Source organism: Cyanistes caeruleus, chromosome 6 (genome assembly GCF_971803275.1).
Source record: "Cyanistes caeruleus chromosome 6, bCyaCae1.hap1.1, whole genome shotgun sequence".
Lineage (NCBI taxonomy): Eukaryota > Metazoa > Chordata > Aves > Passeriformes > Paridae > Cyanistes > Cyanistes caeruleus.
Genome location: NC_141706.1, coordinates 9588506 through 9612820, shown reverse-complemented (window position 1 = coordinate 9612820; position 24315 = coordinate 9588506). Strand labels below are relative to the sequence as shown.

The 24315-nt window shown below is 40.6% G+C and overlaps 1 protein-coding gene across 12 annotated transcripts in view; it reads right to left on the bottom strand.

Annotated features, from left to right (window-relative positions):
• The window catches only part of SHANK2 (SH3 and multiple ankyrin repeat domains 2), a 276108-nt gene that overhangs the window by 168140 nt on the left and 83653 nt on the right, over nucleotides 1–24315 (bottom strand). For 9 of the 12 annotated variants that reach the window (XM_086894900.1, XM_086894897.1, XM_086894895.1 and 6 more), the window contains 2 exons: nucleotides 5786–6095; nucleotides 1149–1318 (listed from right to left, as the gene is read on the bottom strand). In XM_086894900.1, the coding sequence (XP_086751026.1) occupies nucleotides 1149–1318; nucleotides 5786–6095 (480 nt within the window). Of the gene's footprint in view, nucleotides 1–1148; nucleotides 1319–5785; nucleotides 6096–9429; nucleotides 9766–24315 lie in introns of those variants that run through there. The other 3 variants (XM_086894901.1, XM_086894905.1, XM_086894902.1) reach the window with 2 other exon arrangements.

Sequence of the window (24315 nt, the reverse complement as noted above, 5' to 3'; positions counted from 1 at the left end):
TGCAAAATTATCTTTTCAGCCCTACAGACTCTAAGTTTAACCTTCTCCCTTTGTCTTTAAAATTTAAAATTAACTTATAAATTAATTTAAGCTGCAGTTAAAATTATCTTTGCATGTTTTACCTTTAAGTGCAGCACCCTTCAGATTTCTGTCCTACACCTTCTGAGGGCTAGAGTTGACAAAAATTATTAAACCCACAAATGCTTCAGAATCAGTACATCCAAAAATAAAAATGCAAAACTACCTTCTAATGGCTCCCTATTTTTTTTCTTCCAGCTACTGTTTGCAGGCTCAAGGGAGGAGGTATTTGAAGTTTTCCTTTGTGAGATAAGTAGTTCCCTTCACAAGAAAATTTGCAGCTGCTTAACACTTTTATTTAGGACACTGAATTTACTCCATTTTGTTTGATTTCCCTAACTGTTGTTTGATTTGTATGGGTCCAACACAAAGTCTCTTTTTTTCTGTTTCAGCTGAATGTGCAAAACCACAGCCTAACACCTCACTCTGGGGAAGGCAAGTCCTGTACACCCTATCTCCCCTTTTTTCGGCTGTATCTGGATGAATTTACTGCTTTCAAAGCAATAACAAAGCTTGGCCTTGATTTAAACCTGGTCTTAGCAAGGAAGTGCAACAGTGAACAGAAATTTCACATGCACCACCACGCTTCCTCCAAAATTAAATTTACAGGAGGTTCTCCCTACCCACTTATCCCGAGTCCTGTGAGGGGACATTTTCTACTTAACCAATTAAATGTTCCTTGAGGAAAGAGCCAGAAGCAGAGCCGACTTTACCCCAATTCCCTTCCTGAGCTGTTTAGATAGCTGACATATTTACAACCCTTAAAGCCCTGGAGTGGTGCCTCTGGAACGGCTCCAACAGCAAATTCTGTGCCCTAGGTAAGAGACAATGGTGCTATTACTGCACAGAGTTGTGGGTTGTGGCAGGTAACACTTGGAAGTCAGTTAAAGCGGTATCTAAATATGTGTTGGTTATGAAACAGAGCCAGGAGCAAAATGCCCTGCAAAGAAACAAATGCATAAAAGCACTTTCACCATACGGATTATTTCCAGCCTTGCAAAAGAGAATTTTAACATAAAATTCCCACCTAGCAAGAAAAAAGGCTTATTCCAAATGAATTAGGTGCTCACCTTTGACTCTATCTCCTTTGTGCAGGTGAATTTCCCCTTCCCCTTGAGGTTGATATGGCTTTACAACAATAAAAAGTCTCCCAGGGACAGCACTGTAGAGCTTCCTTTTGGGACCCTGATAATCCAAGGCAGACAGAGTATCCTTGTTGGCACTGGGACTGTAAACGGCACTAGAAATTGAAATGAAAAATCATTAACAGCTTATTCAAAAGGGGAAAGTTAATCATTTACCATCACATTAGGAGGATTAAATTAAGCAGTGAATAACAAAACTGTCTCCCAATAAAACATCTAATCCTGCAGAAAAAATACCAAACAGGAGCTTTTAAGGGCTGAAATTTTTCAATATGAAACATGATCAATATTCACCTGACCATAATGGCCTAGAATAGAAAACACACAACATTAAAGCTTTTAGTTTTTCTGCAAATTAAACTTGCACATTCCCAGGCCCTAATTAAATTCAAAATTTATATGCCCATCATACATTCCCATCATGTCAGTTTGTCAGAGTGACTTGAAAATGTCTGTGTTTACAATTCTTGGCAATGGATATCCTTGTAACACAGAGTCAACAAAGTAGTTTTGTAACACCAAGTCAGTGAGATCACTGAATTATTAATTAAATTGACTGAATAACCAAGTTACTTCATCACTCCCATGCCCAAGGTTAAATTTAGATCTGCATAAAGCCTGATGCTTGTGGTTAACATTTTCCAAATGATCATTCCTCTGGATGGCAATCAACAGCTCACTCAGTGACTACAGGATGTGCCTAGGAAAGCCAAAGGTCACCATCAACTCACAGTCTACTCATGGTGTATAAAAAAGGAGCTGTTGAAAGGTGTTGAACAATGCCTAAGATCACTCTTAAGCCTGTGGGAAAATGAGTGAACTGTCAAAAAGATATGAAAATAGAAAGAGTCAAATATTAAAGAAGGTGGGAAACCCATAGGATATATCACAACAAACTGGCAATACACTAGCAGTCAACTTAAAAAAAAACCAAAGCATAAAAACTTGCAGTCTTAACCAAAGTCTAGAAAAATAAAATATTCATAAGAAGGAATAATATTAATAGAGATTAATAGGGAAAAGTTCTTCCCCTACGAAAGGAAGAGGGTGATTTAGTGGTGGTTTAGCATTTTAACACTCTGCTTGACTTTGTATAAGAAAGTATCCGAAACTGCTTTAAGCAAAATTAAATACAAGGGCTGGGTTTTCACCTTTTTTCTTTTTTTTTTTTTGTTTGGGGTTTTTTTGGGGTTTTTTGGGTTTTTTCTGGTTTTAAAACCAGTCTCCTACCAAAAAGGGACCAGTAAGTCAGTAAGTACAGAAGTCTAGTAAAAACCCACACCTAGTGGATCTTTCTATCTGGAACACTCCCATCTCCTGCAGTAACTTCTTCACCATTTGGAATTGCATGCCCCTTTCACCTTGTTCTGCTCCATTACTGTGAAGGGGTGCTGCTAATGGTAAGCCACATTCAGGAGTTTAAAAGCAATCTCTGGTTGCATGTCTGTGATGGAGTTTGCACCAGAAACCTCAGCCAACTCTCACAGTTGTTTAAAGAAGCCTGGGAATGATGACGTTCAGATTTCAGTTCTTTTGCTCCATTCCTTTTTTCCTTGTAAGTGAAGGAACAGTCATCACCATAAAAAAAAAATCCAGATCTATAAACTATAGCTACACATCTGATTTCCACTTGTATCAAGCTGTGTTTCTGCCTAGCCTGGTAGCAGCTATTCCCAGTGTTATCTCCCAGCATCTACTTTAACTTTGAGCACAGCAGATACATTCATTTTCTCTCTCACTGAAAGAGAAAAGGGAAATGGCACATTAAACCCACACAAGGAATGCAGAACTTCTCAGGCAACAGGCTCACTAATGGAAATCAGGGCTGCAACGTGGGGTGCAGGGCTTTATAAAAAGAGATCTTTCCTCTCCCTTGCTTGTCCCCAGCGTGGGCTCCAAGCCCAGCAAGTGCCAGGAAGGAGCAGGAGGAGGATGCAGAGATTTCAGGAGAGGTGTGGACATGTTTCCTCTCAGCCAGAAGAAGGTGGCCATCCTTGGCAGTTCAGCCCTGGCTGAAGTGTTGGCACTTCATTCACTGATTTCTGTGGGGTAAGTTCCACATGAGGGCTGTCCTTTCCCTTGCATTCACAGCTCCCCTCCCTCACCCCAACCACTTTGCTGTGGAAAGCAACAGCCTCATGAGAGTGAAGAAAGTTTGGCTTGGAAGGGACTTTTAAGGCCATCCAGTGCCACCCCCTGCCTTGGGCAGGAACACCTTCCACTGGACCAGGTTGTTTCAGTCTGGCCTTGGACACTTCCAGGGATGGGGCAGCTGAGAAGCCTGTTCCAGTGATTTGCCACCCTCTCAGGAAAGAATTTCTTCCTAATATCCAATCTAAATCTCTCCTCTTTCAGTTTGAGAAGACAGAGCCACCTGAGCCACAGGGGCTGCAAAGGTCACATGAACCCTCGCAGCATTGCTTTCCAGCACCTCTCCACCACACAAATCCCACAAACCTCATTAACCCTTTGTCACAGTCTGACCTTCTCCATCACCCTGCCCCTTCTGGCTGCTTCTGAATCACAACCCAACTTCCTACTCTGTCAAAAATGGCTTTTCCATCTCAGGGGAGCAACAGCTTCATGGTAACTGTTATTATTTGCAAATATTAAGCAGAGACAGCAACAATTCCCACATTTAACTGACAGTAAGTAGGTGGTCACACAGTTAAACAAAATCTGTGAGGAAAGTGTCATATAAGGTGTCATTCCTGACTGCAAAATGGGCCTGTGACAAGAAAATGTATTATTTTCAGGAAAAATTATATATAAAATCTTTTTAGTTGTCTTTAAATTTAGAGAGCCTCCAGCTCTCTTCTGAGTACTTGCTTGTACTCTGGACTTCTCTGAAACAAGTCTTGGTGGCACAGAGGGAACTGTGCAGTTGGCAGCAGTTTCAGTAGCTGCGATGCTGATGCACTAAGAGAAAGAACAAAATTTTATATCCACAAGCTCTCAGGCATTAAATTGGCTCCCACTATCACCTGAGCTACCTTTCAAAAAGAGAAGAGGAAAGCAGTTGAACAAAGTCAAAGCAAGTAAATGTTTGCTTAGTCCAAAAAAAAATTTCTAATTGTAATCCCCAGCTCAAATGATTGTTTATACTTCTAGAATTTGAATAGTGTTATCCCAGGAACATTGATGAAAAGGCACTTTTTATCCCATTTGTCTATTATAATCACTGACTCTAAGGTAGAACCTCCCTCTCTGGCGCCATCAGCGGAATCCAGTGGAACACAAGAACACTCACTCTCTGAAAAGAACCTTACAGCCTCCTGACTTCAACTCCTCATCCAGTTGAAGCCTCATTACAGACTGATCTTAAGTTGATACTGTGCTCTGTGGGTAAATGCCACCCAAATTACACCCAAATTAGCTTTTGCCACTATTATAACATATGACAAAGCAAGATGAGCTTGCTTTGCTGCATGAAACCACTGGCATATGAAATCTGTATCCCCTTCCTTCACTTTAATTTCACTCCTTATTACATTCCAAGCAACTTTGTCTCACAATTCACCAGATCTCCACTGTCCAGCAGTATTGTTTTCATCACAAGCAGTGCCTGGCAGTCTGTGTGTCTAGGGCCAGAGAGAGCAGAGGAACAGGCAAGGTAACAGAGACAGTGTCAGCTACATGACATTTTGTTTTTCTGACTTGAAAACTCCACTGAACATCTCTTAAACCTACAAACAGCAAAAAGAAACCAACAGCTGCAATTCTTGACAGGTCCTTTTCTATTCTGACAGATATATATTAGGAAACAGGATAGACATAGACTGATTTTCAAGTGAGTACTGAGTTAAATGTATTTGGCCAAAATGTGTGAGCTCCAGCAGTGCTCAGCTTTGATGCCTCCCTGCATTTTTGCAGCACTTAAACCCCTTGTCCTGGCACAGCTCCATCTCTTTAACATTTAACAGAAGTTCCTGTGTCCAGGGCAGTGGCTTCTCAAAGTTGCAGCCCCCAGCTGTGATCAAAACTTATCCCCAGCCCTCCACTTTATTCCATGATTTACAATACCTACATGATGCTAATTAGTCAAGATTTGCTCTCCAGCGGGACAGAGCTGCAGGGTATTTTCCCAGAATGCCTGCTAGATCACATTACTCCCTCTATTTCACTCTTTGCTTCAGCACACACCTACAGAAGCGAGAACTTAAACAGCCTCTGCTACATCACCCATGAGCAGCTCCAACATAGGTTCCAGGCATGAGCAATAGTTCTGTGAAGGGACCAGGAATCCCAGAAACACTTTGCTTTGCTGTTAAATATGATCCTTATTTCAACTATGGGAAGATGTGCAGAGCCAGCACCTTGAGCTGGAGGTGCTAACTCTGTGTTAAGTCACTGCTGAACCTGAAAGTCTGCCTGGCTGCTGGAGCATTGTGAGGAAACAACTGGCTTTCATGCTTCCAATTAAAATATTCACTTGGGTATGGTCCACTGTGCTGAGAATGAATAACTATACATTCTAGAGAGTGCAAATAACATAAAGGAATGTGGAAGGCCAGCATGGTGCCATTAGGGGTACCTTGTGCTGTGAAACAGCCAAAACTCACCTGATGTGCCTGTGCTGCTGCCTCTTGGCATCCTCTCCCAGCCTGTTGAGGGACGGCGAGCGGCTCCGGGAGGACGGTGTGTAACTCCCCACAGTTTTTACAGTTCCATTGGGATTATTCTGCATCTGTTGGAGCAGGTGAGGGGAAAGGCTGCGGTGTGAAGAGGCAGAGGAGGAGGCCGACCACTCAGGGAGGTTGTTGATGTTCAGGTTGTTGTCACTGTTGGAGCGAAGCAGGATCCGGGGGGCTGCCAAGGTACTGGGAGGCCTCCTCCTCCTGTTGGAGTAGGTGGGAGCCTCCCTAAAGGGCACTGTGCAAAGAGAGACATGGAGGGTGATCTCAGATGATTTCACTTTCATGTGTGTTTACCACCACATGCAACATATGGCATTGTTTCTTCTGCAGAGACAGAAACTCCACCTTGCCAGCAGAGCTGATCAAATTATCTTTAGAACATCATTAACTCAAAAACAACAGAGCAACATTAACCTGTTTGCCAGCTTGAAATGGTATGGCAACAAAAGTGCCATGAGACTGATGAACACTCTGAACTGTGCTCTAAGAAATGGGTAACACCTCATTATTTCCAAGTTCGAGGCTCAGAAAGTTCATGCTCCTGCTGTGTTGTCACTTTCAGTCAGAAAGGCACAGAACAGGGCTGCCCAGCAGAATTCCTGACGCATGAACTTGCAGCTTCCATGCCCCAGCTGGCACCCAAACTGGTTTACCTCAAGTTCAGGTCTAACCTGAAATCTGTGAACAGTCACCTTATCCCCATCTCGCAGGTTAAAAATCGAGGACACAACTTCCTGTCCTAGCAGAACTCTATTACACTGCTGCAATCCCCAGGCATTCCCCTCTTTCTAATCCTGGCATTCCTACCACATCCATTACTATGGTATATAGAGCAGATTACCCCAGGGTAATACATTGGTTCCATCCCCTGCCGCATCCCAGAGGGAACACCACAGTATCCAAAGGTTCCAAGAAACTCCTTAATGAAAGAGCCACAACACAAAACAAATCAAGGGTAACACAAATCTAACTCAGAGCAGAGGGTCCAGCCCTCCATGTGTGCTCCTGGTACAAAACAGCATTCACACAGTTTTCCAGATCTCCTTTTCCCACTCTAGTGGGTCAGTTTGTCCCAAGTGCAACTTAGAAGGCAAATTCCCTAATAAAAAACCAACCAGTTACCACAAGATGTGATGGAATTTCCTGCCCTGTCATAAAGGAATTGACCCCAAAACCTCATGCTGGCCTTGATCTCTGTTATTGCAACTGCCCTCATTAATTTCTCTCGTGGAGCTTGTGGGGGTCACAAGACCTGAGCCAAAGTGCACAGATTTACATCTGAAAAGTCACAGTGGCATAACTAACAAAAGGCATTATCCTGAGAGCTTCACTGAGATGTTGTAATTCTCAAAGAAAAATATCATATTTAAATTGGGAAAGAAGTCCCACAAAATATCATCCTACATGTCTAAAGTGCCATAAGTGTCATTTCTAAAGAGCCAGAAATGTCTACTCATTCAATACCCCTCAAAACCACACAAAACCCAGAATAAGAATGTCTGTCATACTGTGCAAATAAATAAATTCACATAAATATGAATATAGATAAGAATCAATCTGTCCTGCCTTGAAATAGAGCCTTTAATTGAGAGAACAAAGCAAAATTTAAGGTTTCAGTGCAAAACTGAGAGCATATTTATAGCATGAAATAGAGATGGAACTGCAAGTAAAATAATGGTTTGTATCATTTTCACCAGTCAGTTTATTAATAGCTACAATTCTGAATATTTTACAATAACATCTTTTGTATTTCCAGTGAGATGAAACTTTCTCTAGTAAACAACTCAACAACATCAGAACAACCAAACATGGGAACAGCATGCACAGAAAGGGTCTCAATTCATTTCCATGTTTCCTCTGAAATAAGGGAAATAGCCCCTAAAAGCTGTTAAAGGAGAGAAAGTGTAGAAGTCCAATGCTTTTACTGGAAACTGGCAGAATCTCTGGACAATTTTCCTGACATTTCAAATTTTTCCCATTCCATATTTCTTTAAGGTTTCAAAGCAGCTGGGGGTGTCAGGAGAGCACCCTGGTCCTTCAGATGTCACAGTGAAAGCCCCAGTTAGTGCTAACTTACAGCAAACTCACAGCATTTATCTCCAAAACTGGCACATACAGACCCTTAGGTCAATGTTTGGGGCAGAGGTGCAACAGTTTTACATTCCTTTATTTTTGACACTTGGAATACAGCTCCAGAAATTACTTCACTGAAGATGGGGATCTTCCCCAGATATAACAAAGCAGAATTCAATCAAAGAGAAAACATACAAACTGAATACAGGGGATGTTTGGCACACGCGGGTTTGCTACCTGAAGGTCTAATGCTGCTCCCCCAGGTCACCAAAGTTTGCCTTGGATTCAGTAAAAATTGAGTCTGACCCTCAGATTTTAATTTCTCATGAACCTGAAAGCAGCCTCCCCAGCCCTTCCAGCCACAGGCTGAGAAAACAAAATCTTGCCAGCATTTTGGGGATGTTTGCTGGGACTCTGGAGAGGCTGGTGGGATCTCTGCTGGTGAGAGGGGGAGGAAGGACAAGGACAGGGTGCCTTGGGCACAGTGACAGCACGGACAGAGAGCTGCAGGGCACATCTGTACTAACAGATTGGAGAAACCACCCTCCCAGGCACCAGAGGAAAGAAATTCTTTTTATCTTACACACCTCAGGAACATTTTATAAGTCCATTTAAGAGTTTAGCTTTTGTTTTGCTATAAATGTCCATTTCTTCAGAAGAAAACTACAAGCAAAATCAGCTTTTACTACAGGAAATAAACAGGGAAGGGGACAACTAATGACACTAATTGATGCATGTCTAACACAAATCTTTTATAGAAAGAGTTAAAAATAAGCATTTCTGTGCCTGAAGTGATTAATATTCCACCCAACTGTTTCTTTCCCCCAGCAATCTGCAAACTGTAAGTGGGTGGATATTTTTTTAGCTGCTTCTTATCAGCATTATTTACATTATTTTCACAATTAAAAAACAGAACTACAACATAAAATTATGAAATGCAAATGTCCATGCTTCAGTCCCTGTTGGACTCTGTTTTTCCCTAATATTTCACCACGTTTCAGAACTGCAAGAATAACTGTGGCAAAACTTGTTTGGGAAAAAACACTTGATATAAAATGACATGAAAATGCCTGAACTAATTCCATGCCCCCAAAAGTTTAAATTTATCATCCCTAAAAGCATACTTGAAAGTACCACATATTCCTTCCTCCTGCTCTCTGAATTCTATTCCTGGCACTTCATACATCTGAAGGGGCAATTCAGCACCATTCACTGACAAAATTCACCAGGAAAATGCTTCCGTGTCTCCAAACGCATTTCTTAGGGAACAAAAGCATTTTTATAACTACTTGGTTCTCCAGAGAAAATCCTAAAAGGAATAAAGTCACATCCAGCTTTAATAACCACTTGCCTAAATGGACTGACTAACATTAAATAATTTTGAAAAAAGAAATTGCAGGAATTGATTAATTACAGAGTCACTAAGCCCATCATATTAAATGTACACAAGAAAACACCAGTCTGAAACATCAAAGTGTTCTGCTTTCATCGCTTACCTTCTTTCTTTGTGAAGGCATTTAACAAAGACTTCATTTTCCCTTTTTACTTTAGCAGCAATCCCCTCATTATATAACCTTTGCAGGGATGAAAGAGGCAAAAAAATTTAAAAAAATAAAAAAAAAGAAAAATTTAAAAATTGAAAGTAAAGAAAAACAATCGAGCTACCCAATTTCTATGTGTTCAGGCTGTCTGCACCCTGACATAAGCAGCAGGTTTCTGGGCACTGTGGAATTGCGAGCATAACTGGGCATGCAGTACCCAGCGTTCTGGTGACAAAGCCCACCCCACATTCTGTCTGTCAGCTGGGAGCCAACTGTGCACAGACTGGAGCTGCTCAAAAAAAAAAAAAAAAAAAAAAAAAAAGCGCTCCTGCTATCTCTCGCAGCATTAGTCATGTGAATCTGCCGCCGCCACAGCCCCGCAGAGCAGACGCTGCTCCCGCTCCACAGCCCGCCGGCTGCGGGAGAGCCGCGGGACCGGGGAGCTGCGGGGGCCCCGGGGGCCAAAAATTCCCATTTGCCAGGCGGGAGCGGCGCTGGAGCAGCTGCGCCTGGGCACGGGAAAGGCCGGCCAGGGCTGGGAGCTGCCGGGGACCTGACTTTCGCTCTCAACTTGCACCGCTGCCTCTCGGTGCACAGAGCATCCCACTGTTCATTCGCTTGTTGCTATTTATTTGCTTGCTACTGTTTACTCACTTTTTGCTATTTATTTCCTTTACCCTATCTATTTATTTTTCCCCATTGATTTCCCCTTCTGCTCTTCACTTTCTTCCCCCCTTTTATTCCCTTTTACCTGTGTATTTATTTCTTTCTTCCAAAGGACCAATCTGAGGAGAAACACAAATGGCCCCAAGCTTCACACAATGACCACGTTAAGGATGGAGCCAAACCTGCCACTACACAGAATCTCTTACCTATATTCCTATATTCCAGTTTGAAACAGAGGGGATGATACAAGCACGATTATTCTCCCCTCCCCATCCATCATGCTGAAATAAAGAATTTCTTTTTGGACAGACTAAGAATACAAAAAAAAATTGACCAAGCTCATTTGGCAAATTCAATGCAGATGCCAAGAAATACAAGATGTAACCAGAGAAGTTCGGAAGGTCCTAATTCTGAAAAAAAACCAAACAAACCCAGGAATAACTATGCTTGGCAGTGCAAATATGCTTCCAGAGGAAGAGCAAATAACTGAAACAGGCACATAGGGAGGAGGGGGAGGTGCTAAAAATCAAAAAATTTAAGCAGATCTGCTTAAATCTAAGATACAAAGATTCCAAAGGATAGGGAATTCACGGTCTAATAAAAAAGTATAACCTACATTAAAAAATTGCCTTCTAATAATATAAACTATATAACAGGTAATAAATATTTATTCTATTTCAGGCTTCTCCACTAATCACTAATGCATCTATTTGAAAAATCAAAGGGTTTCTTACTGAGAAAACTGCTTCAAGAAAGACAGAAAATAAATTACTTAAATGGATTTAATGTCTGTGTGCACAGTGATCTCACAGTTACATAGCACTGAAAAGAATTAGTAAGCATAAATAAATTAAACAGTTTAAACTTAACATCCCAGTGTTTAATTTACAAAGAAAATAATATTTCCCTAATATAATTTTATGTTTTGGTTCAATTTGTTTTTGAAAGCAACTATCCTCAGCAGGTGGAACTCTTATGAGAGGAAATGGACACAGCACATGCGCAGTATTAAACATCTTTATTTGACAGGAAAAAACCCTCTTCTTGACTTCTAACAGATGTAAGGCTTCCTAAAGAATAACTTTGAACTTTTATTCATTAACTTATAAATATGTGCATTAATTAGCTTCACAGAAGAATCAATATAATTTCCAGAACAAGAACTGCTCCACCAGGGCTGTGCCACTAATTTGAATTATAACCCTGTGTGGGTTCCATTTCCTAATATTTTCATCCAATCCCCGATTACATTTGGAGCTACAAAACATAAAGGAACTATGAGTGTTAATGGAGCCCTTAAACTGCTTTTTCCTTTTTCGGGGTGTCAGTGGTAGAAAGCAGTGACAGCCCAGGTCCCCAAGGACAGGAATTAGGCCAGGGAAGGGTTAACTCAATCCTGCTCATTTCTGTCTGTTCATATACAGTAAAATAAAAACAGACAGGCAACTGTAGTCAATCAAAATCAATCCCAGGGGGGATTTTTATTAGATTCTTGCCAGAGCTGTAATATTTCATCATCTAGAGGTTTCTAATCAGTGTTATAAAAACATCCAAAATATGAAAGTCACTTGAAATTATTAAGTTTTGTGGAACTCTTTCAGACCTACACCATCAGAGAAATCACCTGATGAGTGATCATTTTATTCCATTTGACTGTCTGTCTTTCCCCCAACGCAGGAAATATAATTTCTTCCTACATGGCAGAGCCTCCTGCAATAACCACTATTGTACAATGGGAAAATGTGACAATCAAGGAAGTCAGTGAACACTTGCAGCTGCAGTTTTTGAGCTTCTCTCATTTTCACTAATAGCTTATTAGAATTTGTTTATTTTAACAGAAGTCCTAAATTCTTTGGTGCTGGAAAATTAAAAAAGAAAATATTTCAGCAGCAGCCACTCCCTCCTGAAAGATTTTGTGCCTCACAACTGTAGCCTCGGTATTATCACCTCAGGACAAAAACTTAATAATTTGACTGTGCCTATACCCAAACATAATATAACCTGCAAGCTATTATCATACTTAATCTAAAAATCATGAGGAACCTTCCAAATAGAGGTGAGGTAAATCCTCATTTCCCTGCTCCTTTGGTAGGTGCTCAGAAAAACATGTGGGAGCTCTACATGGGGATGTCTCTGAGAGGAGAAGGCCACTTTAAACAGAAACCAAAACATGGGTTCTCAGGTTAATTTTGACGAGCATTTCTTGTGCATTTGTAACACAAAATTTTTATGGTTGTTTAAATCCATAACCCCCATTAGAAACCTATGGAAAATCAGTGGCTTACACACTCTTGAGGATCTATTTTTGGGCACTTGGATGCCCAATGTTCTTATTTAATCATCCCTCCAACACACCTTGAAGGTCCAAGGCTTCTTAGATAATGGTCGACCACAGCTATGATTGCCATGATTTATTCTTTCTTGATTTTGTCCATTTTGCAGCTCCTCTCAGAAAAATCCCTCTAGCTGGTATATACATCTAGGTTCTTGTTAAAAATTCAGTCCTTAGCATGTAGAAATGCATTTCTCTGCACTATAAAACAGGCTTTCCGGATGTTAAGCCACCACATGGAGAGTTAGACAAGGAGAGAGAGATTCAAATATAGACTGGAAAGAACATAAAGGTTCTTAGGAAAAAAAACCCAACAAAACAACAAACCAACAAACAAACAAACAAATAAAACCCACCCAAACAACAACAACAAACCCCCCCCCCAAAAAAAAAAAAAAAAAAAAAAAACCAACAAAAAATAACTTGGCTGCTACAGTGCTTCTAGATTACTGACTTATTGCAGAAAGCCACAAGGTAGTCATGAACCCAGGCAGGGGTGACAGATTCAGAAGGGCTCCACATCAGAGCAATAATTGAACTGATTTTATAAAGTGAAGGGGTTGTGTTTGGGTTTTTTTATTTTTTTGAATAAAAAAAAATCTGTGGAGTTTTCTCAGGGAACTGCAGTTAAAGCAGCACACAGAGAGAAGCATCTGAGCCCACTGAAATGCTGCTGGGAGAGCCCAGCCTGTTATATCTCTGTCAGCAGCATCTTAGCACCCAGGTACCCCTGGTATCAGCCAGCTCTTGGCAGTAGCCTTGGGGCACTCAGCCTGAGCTCAAGGGCTGTGAGGGGAGGAGACTGTGTGTGGGAAAGGACAGCAGAGGGATGGCTTGGGAACAGATGGCAGGAGTTATCAATTAGAAAAGAAAGCAAAAAACAGCAGTGGGAGTTGCACAGCCATGTGCCAGACACCCCTTCCGTCACCCAGCACCACCGTTCCCAGGCTGTGCTCACTCTGACAAGGGCCAAGGAACCCAGAACCTTCCCAGAACTTCCTGGAAAACCAACAACAAGGACTTGGAAAGGCTCTGGGCTCAGGCACAGCTCTGGGGATGCCTTAATCAAAGGCAATTTCTCACATGGTAGAGAGATCCGGCCACCGAGTTCTGCAGAAAACACTTTATTCATTTTAGCAACAAAACATAGGAGGTGTATGTGTTTGATAGCACATCCCAAAGGAATTTAAAAGTTGATGAATCCACAGTTGCCACACATAAATTAAATTATAATCAAGGAAGTGAAAATCAATCCTTTTTTTTTTTTTTCTTTTTTTGCCATGTTCACATGATTATAAATGAGCCCTCACTAAGACTACAGCAGCTATGCAAGGAAAGCATTCAAAGAGCTGCATGTGCCTGAGAAGGGAGACCTCAGGTTCACCTCAGGGCTTTACTTTCAGATGCTCACACATCAAGGAGAGACAGAAGATCTTCTGGTTAGATCACATTTAAAAATGGCAAAGTATTGCTACAAAACTTGCTACATGTCAGAGCAAATGTCTGACATCTCTCTGAGAGATTGGAAGTTACTAAATGGAGAAATCATGATCCAGAAGAGCTTAAGTAAGATTCAAAAAGAAAAATTACCAGGCTCAATGTGGCAATACCTGCAAATATCTGAAGCTCTGCCTGCATCAGTACAGATACATAGATCAGAATTTACCCGAGAACAGAAATAAAACCTCTGTCTCCAAGGATGAAGGGTGGCTTTGTGTGAGGAATCTGGGTCAGGGGTGCAAAGAGAAGTGAACAATTGAAGGTTAAAAGGTGGGGGAATGAAACCGTCCAATTCTCTGTGAAAGGCTGGAATAGGGGAGGAAACAATGGCCAATGATAAGGGAAACATCTTGCAAGTAGCAGCTTGAAGAGAGAAAGAGAAAAGCAAAAGCAATGAGAGAAAGCTCCTATAGCTGAAGGGGAATTTAAAAACATGACAGAAATCTATCACCAATGTGGATGTAAACAGCCAATCTGAATAAAATATGGCTGGCTGGCTTTAGTTCTAACAGGTACATTGCTATAAAAGAGGCAACTTATCCAAACAAAGCCATGTACTTTCTGTAGTTCTGGATTGGGAGAATATTCTCCTTGGAATGGGAAGGCCAGCTCTGGCAAGGCTTTCTCAAGATTTTATACTCCCAGAGCACTCACAGCCTCTCATTTCTATTATTCGTGTTTGGGTTGAAAGTAATATCCACTCTTACTCTGAATAATACAAATAACTACAATAAATATTTGTGCCTATCCTCCATCTGTTTGTGCACCCTGATAACAGAGTTTTCTCTGCTGGCTGTGAAGACAAGGAAAAATAGAATCTTTTAAAAAGTAAATAGTTTCTGTGAACTCTTTCAGGAAAAGTCAATGGGTGATTTGCAGTTAATAAAACACAAAACTTGTTGTCGTAATTGATTTCTTTAAATATGAACTGGGCTTATTTCAAGGTGTTTTCATCAGCAAGCAGAAGTCCTCCAGAGTGGTTCATCTTCATACAGCAGCAAACTCTGAGTAACCAGCTCCTTACAAGTGTCATTGAAGCAAGAGATTAACAACTTTTACAGTATTTGGACATAAGGATTCATTTATCTCAGACTCTCAAATTGAACTGAAAGCACTCAAGTGTGAACCCCTGAAGCTGCATTCTTTTACTTCCAACAACAAAAGATAAAATAGGAATCAAATATAATTATATCCCACTACAAATCCTTCTGCTCTCTAAACAAGCTGGTGAAAGGACGGTGCAATTTTCCCCGCTAATAAAACACTGGGAAATCTTGTCCTGATGCAGCACCACTCAGAAGGACTGAAGTACACAACAAATTAATTTAATTCCTAGCATTATGTATACACTGAGTTGGGAAAAAATATCGCTTAACATCAGGGGGCTGTGCATATCTCAACCCACGTAGTTTATGCTGGGAAAAAAAAATAATAACAAAACCGTTGTTCAGAGAGAAAATTTCATGGCTAGTGGCTCCTGTAACAAAGACTCTTCTGCTAAGTCTGACGTTGATGGGCCTTGGAAGCAGCATTTGTATTTGTGGTTGCAGCCCAATGTTGCAGAGGAGAATAAGGACAAATGAAAGCAGACAAGATACTCAGCAAAACAGCTGCACCAATATTGGGTAGCATGGTGCATCCATGTCCTGATGTTGTACAGAAAACAATCTAATTTTGCCTTGGTGTAACTTTCTTCCTACCAGAAGCTCTCCATGAATTCCTTAAATCATTATGTTGTTCCAGGCTTTATTCAGTGATTTGATTTCACTGCTTTAATCTAAGTGTGAACCTCTTTAGTAAATAGTGGGACAAAGCATCTGTGCTTCTGAAAGTGTTGGTGGATCATGTCAGTTTTATTTAGAATAACACCATTTTCATAACTGAAAACTGTATATTTCTCTCAATGGTGGAAAAAAAAAATTGGACTCTTGTAGAAGTTTCAAAATATATAACTGGTCAGCTATTAAAGTTCATGCATGAGTGTGAAGTAGCCAAAGCAGGTAGGGTAAGAAAACAGCAAAGAAAGAACTTAGTAATATTTTCTTTTAGCTCCAGTTCCTCCTTCTTCCCCAACTCTTAAATCCTGGCGTCCTTCACTGCCATCTTTCAATCTCATTTTCCCTTCTTCTCATTGCTACAGGTGCCTTTCACTGCTTCCCTCACCAATTCCCTAAAGATAATCTTTCTGCCACCCAGATCCAACAGGAAATAAATGGCATGTAAGAGTAGGCCAGGAGAGAGAATTTCTAGAAGATACCATGTCATGGCAAAGTTACATAAAATTTGCAACCAAGACAAATGGATGGGGATAGAAGAGGAGCTGGACACAAGAAAAGAGCATCCAGAAGAGGAAGATTCATGTGAGGTTGCAATATTTAAATGCATAACAATAGTGGAAATAATCCAAAGTTCAATTGTGAAGAGAGGACTACAACATTACTGTAAATTTTCACCAGCTTATTGCACTTTGAGGGGAATCCTTTAATGGAGTAAAGAATACAGCATTTTACTGAGGATACAGACTGGGCTTGAGCTGCCAGCAAAGGAACTGAAACTCTGTGAGCTTTTCCCTCTGCTGGCTGGCTTCCCACAGGTACTGCCACTTTGTGATGTATTTAATGACAAAAACCTGCATTGCCACTTTCATTCTCATTTTACAGCAGAGCCCATTTTTATCCTGACAGAAGCACTGGTAAGCCAGAAACTAAGCACCGAGAGAACTGAATTATTGACTCTGCAGCCTCCCTGAAGCTCAGGAATCTGCAAGGAGTGAGAAGAGAGTTTAGGGAGAGAATTCCGGTGGGGGTTGTGAATGTACAAAGCAAAAAGCATTTCTGAGATTGTAGATTTTGCTTCTCAAATGTGGAGCTAGTGAGACCCATCATTACAGCACCCCACATTATCCTCAGCACAGTTATTCCCCTCTTACCTAAGTGACTTTGAAAAAATCTTCCTCTGCTCTTATTCTCATCATCTTAAATCCAAAATGGACCTGAGAACCAAATAATTCACACTGACACTTCTGAGAAAAGGCATTTGGGTTACCTGAGCAGAGAGTCTCCCACTGCAAACTTCCAGTTGTCTTCTCTGCCAAAGATGGGAGATACACACCCATTCACCCCCCAAAATATCCTCTCTCCTAAATAGGGGATTGCAAGCTCTATCCAAAGTCATGTTATTAAGCAGGATCTTAAAAAGATAAAACCCAATAATTTAGTCTGATAATTGTCTCGCTATCCTTAGCTCCATTTAGACATTTGGTGTTAAATAGAAACGAAAACATTGCTGACTTATTCATTAAAATAACAGTATTTTAAATTGTATTAGTAGCCTACATTTCTTCATCTCAAAAATAACTGCTAATGAATCATGCTGGTATAACTAAGAAAGGATAAAAAAAGCCTGTATCCGCTGAAGCAGGGGGTTATCTCTGTACAAATATGTAGGTGTTTGCAGCATTTATAATGTTCTCAGTGCTGAATCCCATTGAGAAAGGAAAGCTTGCTCGCTGAAGGGGTTTTGAGGTGGATTAATGATTTAAGTGATGTCACAATACTCTCCCTTCTTCTGCTTCAAGACATCATCACGTGTGCTTTACAATATTTGAAAATGTTGAGGAAAGACTTCTTTTCCCATCCTGTTTCTTAATGCTTCCAGTAGATGAAGTTTTGTGCTGACAGCTAGGTTTAGATTTTATTAACAAGAATACAAAAAAGGAACTGTTGTTAAATAGGTTAGTTAGTCAAAGCAGGTAAATAAGATCAATTGAAAGAATAAAGAAGGTGCAGGTTTTAATCCCATCATCGAAAAGTAATTTTATGTATAAACTATTTCAGAAGCAATGCCATCTATTCTTACATTCCTGGCATAGATCTGATGTTCATTAATTCAGTGGAAAATGCATGGCTGACATCCAAGACATTACTAAGAAAAGAGAAGAGTTCTGGATATTATTTGGCAGTCCCACCCCCGGACATCATGACTACTACAATGAAATTTGACTTCCGTGTTCAAGTTTCAAAATAACTCTGTTTTCTTCCAGACGAGAAGTGATGCAAATAGTGCTAATGCACACCCCTGAAAAAGAATGGGATCAGAGAAAGGAGAGGAATTGTGTGAATATGGGAACTGCATTATGTTACCCTCTACTAAGTCCCAGCATCTCAGATGCAGATTCTTGATGCTCCTGAGTAGCTGCAGAATGTGTGTTTAGGCAAGGAATCATTGTCACTTTGATGTCACCTTGTACACCAGTGACATGTGTGTCATTATTCCATGTGTCCAGCAGCACTTTCATTGGAGGAAGGATCATCTGGCATCAGCCACCTAGGATCCAGTCTGTGGCCATCTACAGCAGCACATCTAAATTAAGATGATGACTGCACTCACAAATTCAAGGGCACAATTCACACATGAAACATTTCAGGAATGAACCACACATCTTTATAAACAAAAATAAATGCATGAAGAATACATGTGTTTCCAGAGAAAAATGTGGGTAGGACAGAAAACATAAAACAGGGTGCCATCAAATACACATTTCAGATATTAAATTAGGAAGCTTCAGCTGAGAAGTGAATTCAAATAACTTGCAGTATTTTTTGTCTGCTAGAGACCTAAACCAAAGGAAATACCCAGCCCTCAGCTCCACCAGTGGACACCAGAGAGTTTCAGTGGGAACAAAACTGCAGGCATTCCCAGCAGCTCTGGCTTCTGAGGAACCACAACTATAAACAACAGAGAGGTGACCACAGCCCCCAGGACACCTGTTACAACAGGGGACAGAAACACAGTCAGAGATTATTCTCATTCCCTGTGTCAAGTTCCCACTGGGGGTCAGGAAAAGCCTAAAGTCAATTCCCTCAGCTGGGTGATGACTGGTAGAGGGTGGTTAAACAGAATATATGGAAATTTAAAAGCTGTTTCTATAGAATTCCCTCAAATAAATTTTCCATAGAGTTTTAACATATCTTTCCTGGCCAATAATTTGACAAAAAATTTAGAGATGACTCACCCTAAGTCCCTCTGGGTAGGACCATGCTTCACTCTATGTTGGGAAGGAACATTAAGGGAATTATTAGAAGAAAAGGAGAAAAAAAAATAAATGGGGCTCACAGGACACATCTGAGCTCAAGAAATAAAGTATAAGTGAAGGTGGAAGGACTGGAAGACAGGAAGAAAGTACACCAAAACCCCAGTGGTTCCCAGCAAATCTGGCAGATATAATCTGGAGGAGTTTCCAATGGAGCAAATGAAGATGGGTTACTGCTGTCAGATACTCCAGAATGCTCCATGACTCAGGGAAGTGCATGTCAGTAGTACACGAGGTGGGAGGCAGCGTACGCCACGGTGCTGCACAAGGGAGGGAAGTGCAACCCCTGAAATCTGACTCAGGGTCTCAACACCAGGCACCAGTTTAAGGATTAATCAAACTACTCAGCAGCCAAGAGCAATGCAAGAAATAGTGAAGATGCACGAGTAAGCAGTGGTTGACATTTATGTAGGAGACAATACAAAAAGGAAAGGCTCTGAGGATCCAGTGAGAGAGTTACAGAGTTCTGACACTGGGACAGAGACACCTCTTACTCTATGGGTTGTTAAACAATGAATAAAGGGGAAGACACAGCTGTTTAAATCCTAGCCCCAGTAAAGGTGATTTATTATTTTTTTTTGCTCTGGACTCTAAAGGGACTAAAATTTCAGTCAGGAAATAAAGAACCATATGAATGATGGACTAGGACTGCTCCAGAACCAGAGAAATGGACCTTTGTAGGAAAACTAGAATAGACTACAGGAGATTTTCTGATCATTAACTGCCAGAAGTGGACAGCCTTATCTGCAAATAGGTATTGCTGAGTGGTAAATAACATCAGAAATAAACCACAGATTCTCTCCCTTTACCAACACCTTACTATGCCTCAGTGTGGATTTGGGTTTTGAATCTCACTAACTGAGCCTCCCTGATCAATTTTAACCTTCATCTGTGCTCCTCAAAGGTGAACTGTCAGGGATTTTGTTGCTATGCATTATTACGGCTGGGAAAACCTTTGTAATTCCAATTGATCTTTCTTATCTCTTCTGCCACTCTCCACTACAGGATAAAAGAGAAGGGGAAGCAGCTGTCTCCTAACTACCATAATTTTCTTGGCTTTTACACCTTGATATCTCTCAGTATTCTGCATTTTCAGTACGTACCCAGAGCAGGTGATGCCTAAAGTCAGGGACAGAACAAACCTCCCAACACAGCACTGTTAATGCCAGGTGAGAAACACATCTTCACTAACAGGGAGCTCTGCAAAGAAAGGATATGCATACAGGAGAAAAGCAGAGGAGAAAAGAAGCCCCAAGGTCTAGGGACTGTGTCAGCACCTATAGATCCTATAAGCATTTAACTGCATGCAAAGATAGTGTAAGGGCAGAAAGTTCAGGAAGCTGGCTGGTAGAAAACTACTCCATTGCTCCAGAAATGAAGGAACTGAGGAAGGACACTGTGAGGAAGGGCTGAAGTAATTAAACAGGAATCTAAGGCTTACTATGAGACAAAATTTAGGGAACAGTTTTAAACAACACAAAAATAAATAGAAAAGGAGATAGGAAATCAAAACAAGGCAGCAATTTAATACTGATGGTGGTAACCACAGATGGGTATTTCTGAGCAAACAGGCACAGGCACACATCAGGGACAGAAATCACCATGTGCCCAACAGCAAATGGCTCCTGTCCCAGGTCTGTGAGCTTCAGGAACTTTCCAAAACACAGCAGACTGAGGAAAAGCTCTTAACTAGCACAAGGAAAACTTACCTAGAGCTTGACACTACATGCTAGGAACTCCCAGGGAATTTGGGAGGATCCCAGCAGGCTGATCACACTGCAAGATGACACCCTCAGCTATTCATGACAAAAGCAGGATGACCTAAAGCAGCAATTTTTGCATGCAGTCATGCAAGGCACACACAGCTAGTGGGACTTTCAAGCATGACCACAGCAGAAATTTCTCAGGACAATAAAGACCGCTAAGGTCTTTATTAAGGCTAGTATGGGTAATAAGGTGATGAAAGGAATGAGAACAAGTACTATAAAACAACTTTAGGCTTTGTTTCCTTCAAGAACAAAGTAATTGTTTTAGGAAGGCACTTACTCATTACTAATCTACAGGCATTAAAAATTAGTGTCCTTAATAAGCTGGGAAGGACATTAAAATATTTAGGAGAGTATAAATGCTAAGTAATTCATGTAAGTAACAAAAGCACTCTAGTGCTAGAGCAAAATCCAGCAAGCACTGTTGTGTGTATTCCCAGACCAAGGAGCAAAAGGGAACATGGCTCATGTGTGACTTCTGGATTCACGACTGAAGAAGTTTTCTAAGTCCATTTAATTGAATTTTGAACAATAAACTTCACTGGAGTGCAGGCCTAAAACCAGTTTAAAAAACCCCGAACATTCTAAAACATACCTTTTTATAGCATTAGACACCAACTACCTGTACAGATCTGGAATTTCTATGCCCCTCGTGACATAGTGCTTAATTGTAGTTACATTTGTTAGTTTTATTCATTGCTTAGATTTTTCATTATATTGCTACACACACAAAACCCCCCCACATTATTTGTACTTGGTGACCCCTCAACATTCAGCACTCAAAAGGACTGGGATTCTCTCCATGTGTGTTTAAAAGCAGTTTGACTAAATAAATATGCTTCATTTGCAGAATATTGTAGGACTGGAAAGAAAACAAAACAAAACAAAAACAACAATTAAATTGTACCCTATGGAAAAATACCCACTTCTTTATTTTTCTTCCAAGTATCCAGATCTACACTAAGAAAAATCTTCCACATATACATCCTGGGAAAACCAACATTTTTGCCCACTGTGGTCTAATATTCTAATTCTGTCCAGTTGCATGTCTCTGTGAAAGACATCATTAGATCATCTTCTGTCCCATAGCAACCACTTCGTTTTCTCAGGGAAACAAAATATTTTCACCTCCTCAGGCAATACCTTTCTCTGCATGGTTCCCTAAATGAAGCTGTTTGTAATCCAAAGCTAACATCCCAATTTACACTGGTCTTCTCAGAGATGTATACCTATGGATGTGGAAAATAAAATGCTAGCCAGAGGCTTTTCTAACTCAATATACGTATGTGCATGTCCACAGCAAGAGTGAAAATTTCACATCTTATATAGAAAGCCTGGGTCTTTAATAACATTTCCTTATTTAAAATTACAGATTCAAGTTATTAATTTACATCCTTAAACAATAGTCTGGAAGACAGCAATGGAACGGAAAAAGAGGTATTGTTTTAACAGTCTGAAAGTGCAATGATAATTTATGTTTGAATTTACTGAGTGATAAGAAAGTAAATAAGCCACCAGAGACTTGAAAGGATCTTCCTGTAGCTGTCAGAGGTGACAATTTCATGGTAATCCATAAACTTCAGGGCTCCTGGCCACAGCCACCAGTTATCCAACAAAGGTTCTCAGCTCTTTACCCCAGCCCTCTGTGGAGCTGACTTTGTCTTTAAAAGGGTTTTTTAATTATTAAATCACACTGAAGTGACTATAGCTATTTTAAATAATTCACTGATGCTGTTTCACTTTGCAAGTTCCTGCTGAAATTCCCCACAGGCATTACACAGAAGCAAACATGGAGAGAAACACAGAGTGGAGTAAAAAGCCATCAAAGCAGTGACAAAAAACCCCACAGAAGCAGAATTTGTACCATGCTGTGACTTGCTGTGATCACCTGGGAACTTGGGTGCTTTCCTGAACATTGTCAGCATTCAAGCATAAAAGGACTACCATGAAAAAAATACTTCAAATTTTAATTATTATTTTTCTTAATTTGGTAACACTATTACATCTTTCCATGACACCAAATGCTACTGATTTCAAGTTTAAACAATGAGGGGCACTGGAACGTGCAAAAAGTCTTCCAGAGGAAAACTGAAATGAGAGATGAAAGGCTAAACAGGATGCAAACACCCACACAAAACTCTGTAGGAAGAAAGAAAAATAAGATACAACTGGCTGTTGTACTACTCCAGCTCTTTAGGAAATCTTATTTCTCCATCTAAATTCTGAAAAACAAACCGTGAGAAGGTTAAAAAGGTAAAGAAAGCCAAGATGAAATGTTTCCATCTCTACACAGCCAAGCTTTTCAAACCTGTACAGAAGGAAGGCTGGTAGGAAGCAGTTTGTTCTCATGGTATAATTTCAAATTTTTTGTTATTAAGCTTTAATGCAAGGCAAAGACATGATCTGAACAGCATTTCAATGATGATGCAACGTGATGGGTGCATTGCATAATGTCACAGGATATCAAAAGATGTGTCCTGGTGTAACCTCCCTCACTCCCAGGGAGAAGCTCCTGAAAATGCAGGAGGCTTTTCACAGCTTAGAAGCCGTTACTGGAAAGTTGTCACTCATTTTCAATAACTGAGCAGGATTTGTGACTACCCAGCCTCAGTGAGGCCAAATGCTTCGTTATAAAACTGTGCCTTCATTGGCTTCTGCCAGGCACATCCTTCTTCTTCCATTTGTTACGATTCCTGGCACATGGGCATGGAAAAGAAGGAGACAAAATCCACTTCAGGCAAATGTTGTGCTCCTTGCTTTGGGGGCTGACTCAAAGCTGTGCTAATTCAACCATAGCCTCTCAGGAGGGTCTCACATTCCATCAGTCAGGGATGCCTGGGACAGGGGCACAGTGGGACAGCTCAGTCACTGTGTGCCTCGAGACAGGGATCTAAGAGCTTGCTGGACTGAGGGGAACGCTAAACCACCGGTTAAGTTAAGCCAGGATCAGCTCATAGCTGGCAAACAAAAATCAGTGGAAGCAGGACTACCAGTTTTGCAGACTGGTTTTCTAACCTGTTTTGTGTTTTCCATTTTCAATATTTTGTATGAATTCCTCTGCACATTCATCCTTCTAAGAATTAGATCAGCTCTTAATGCTTTTTTTTATATAGATGAAAGGTGATGCCACATACTGTGTGTTTATGAACAATTTATCAGTTAAAGATGGAGCAGAATTAGGAACCCCTGAGATTTTAAATCCTTGTTAAGTAATTGTCACGGCAGCTTCTGACAAGAACAGAAAAATGTCATAAAACTAAGCAGAGCTAAGTACTCGTCAAGATAATTTCCAGTTTCTAATAAAACCAGAGCAGGTACACCTATACATTTCTTTACAAAGCCTGTAACCATGGTAGGAAAAGCAGCATAATTTGATTCTGACAACCTGTAATTCCTCATTACACCACAGTTTGAATAAAAAATTTAAAAAATCTCCAAGGCCACCACATTATAACTTTAAACCAAGAAATACAAAACGTAATCAA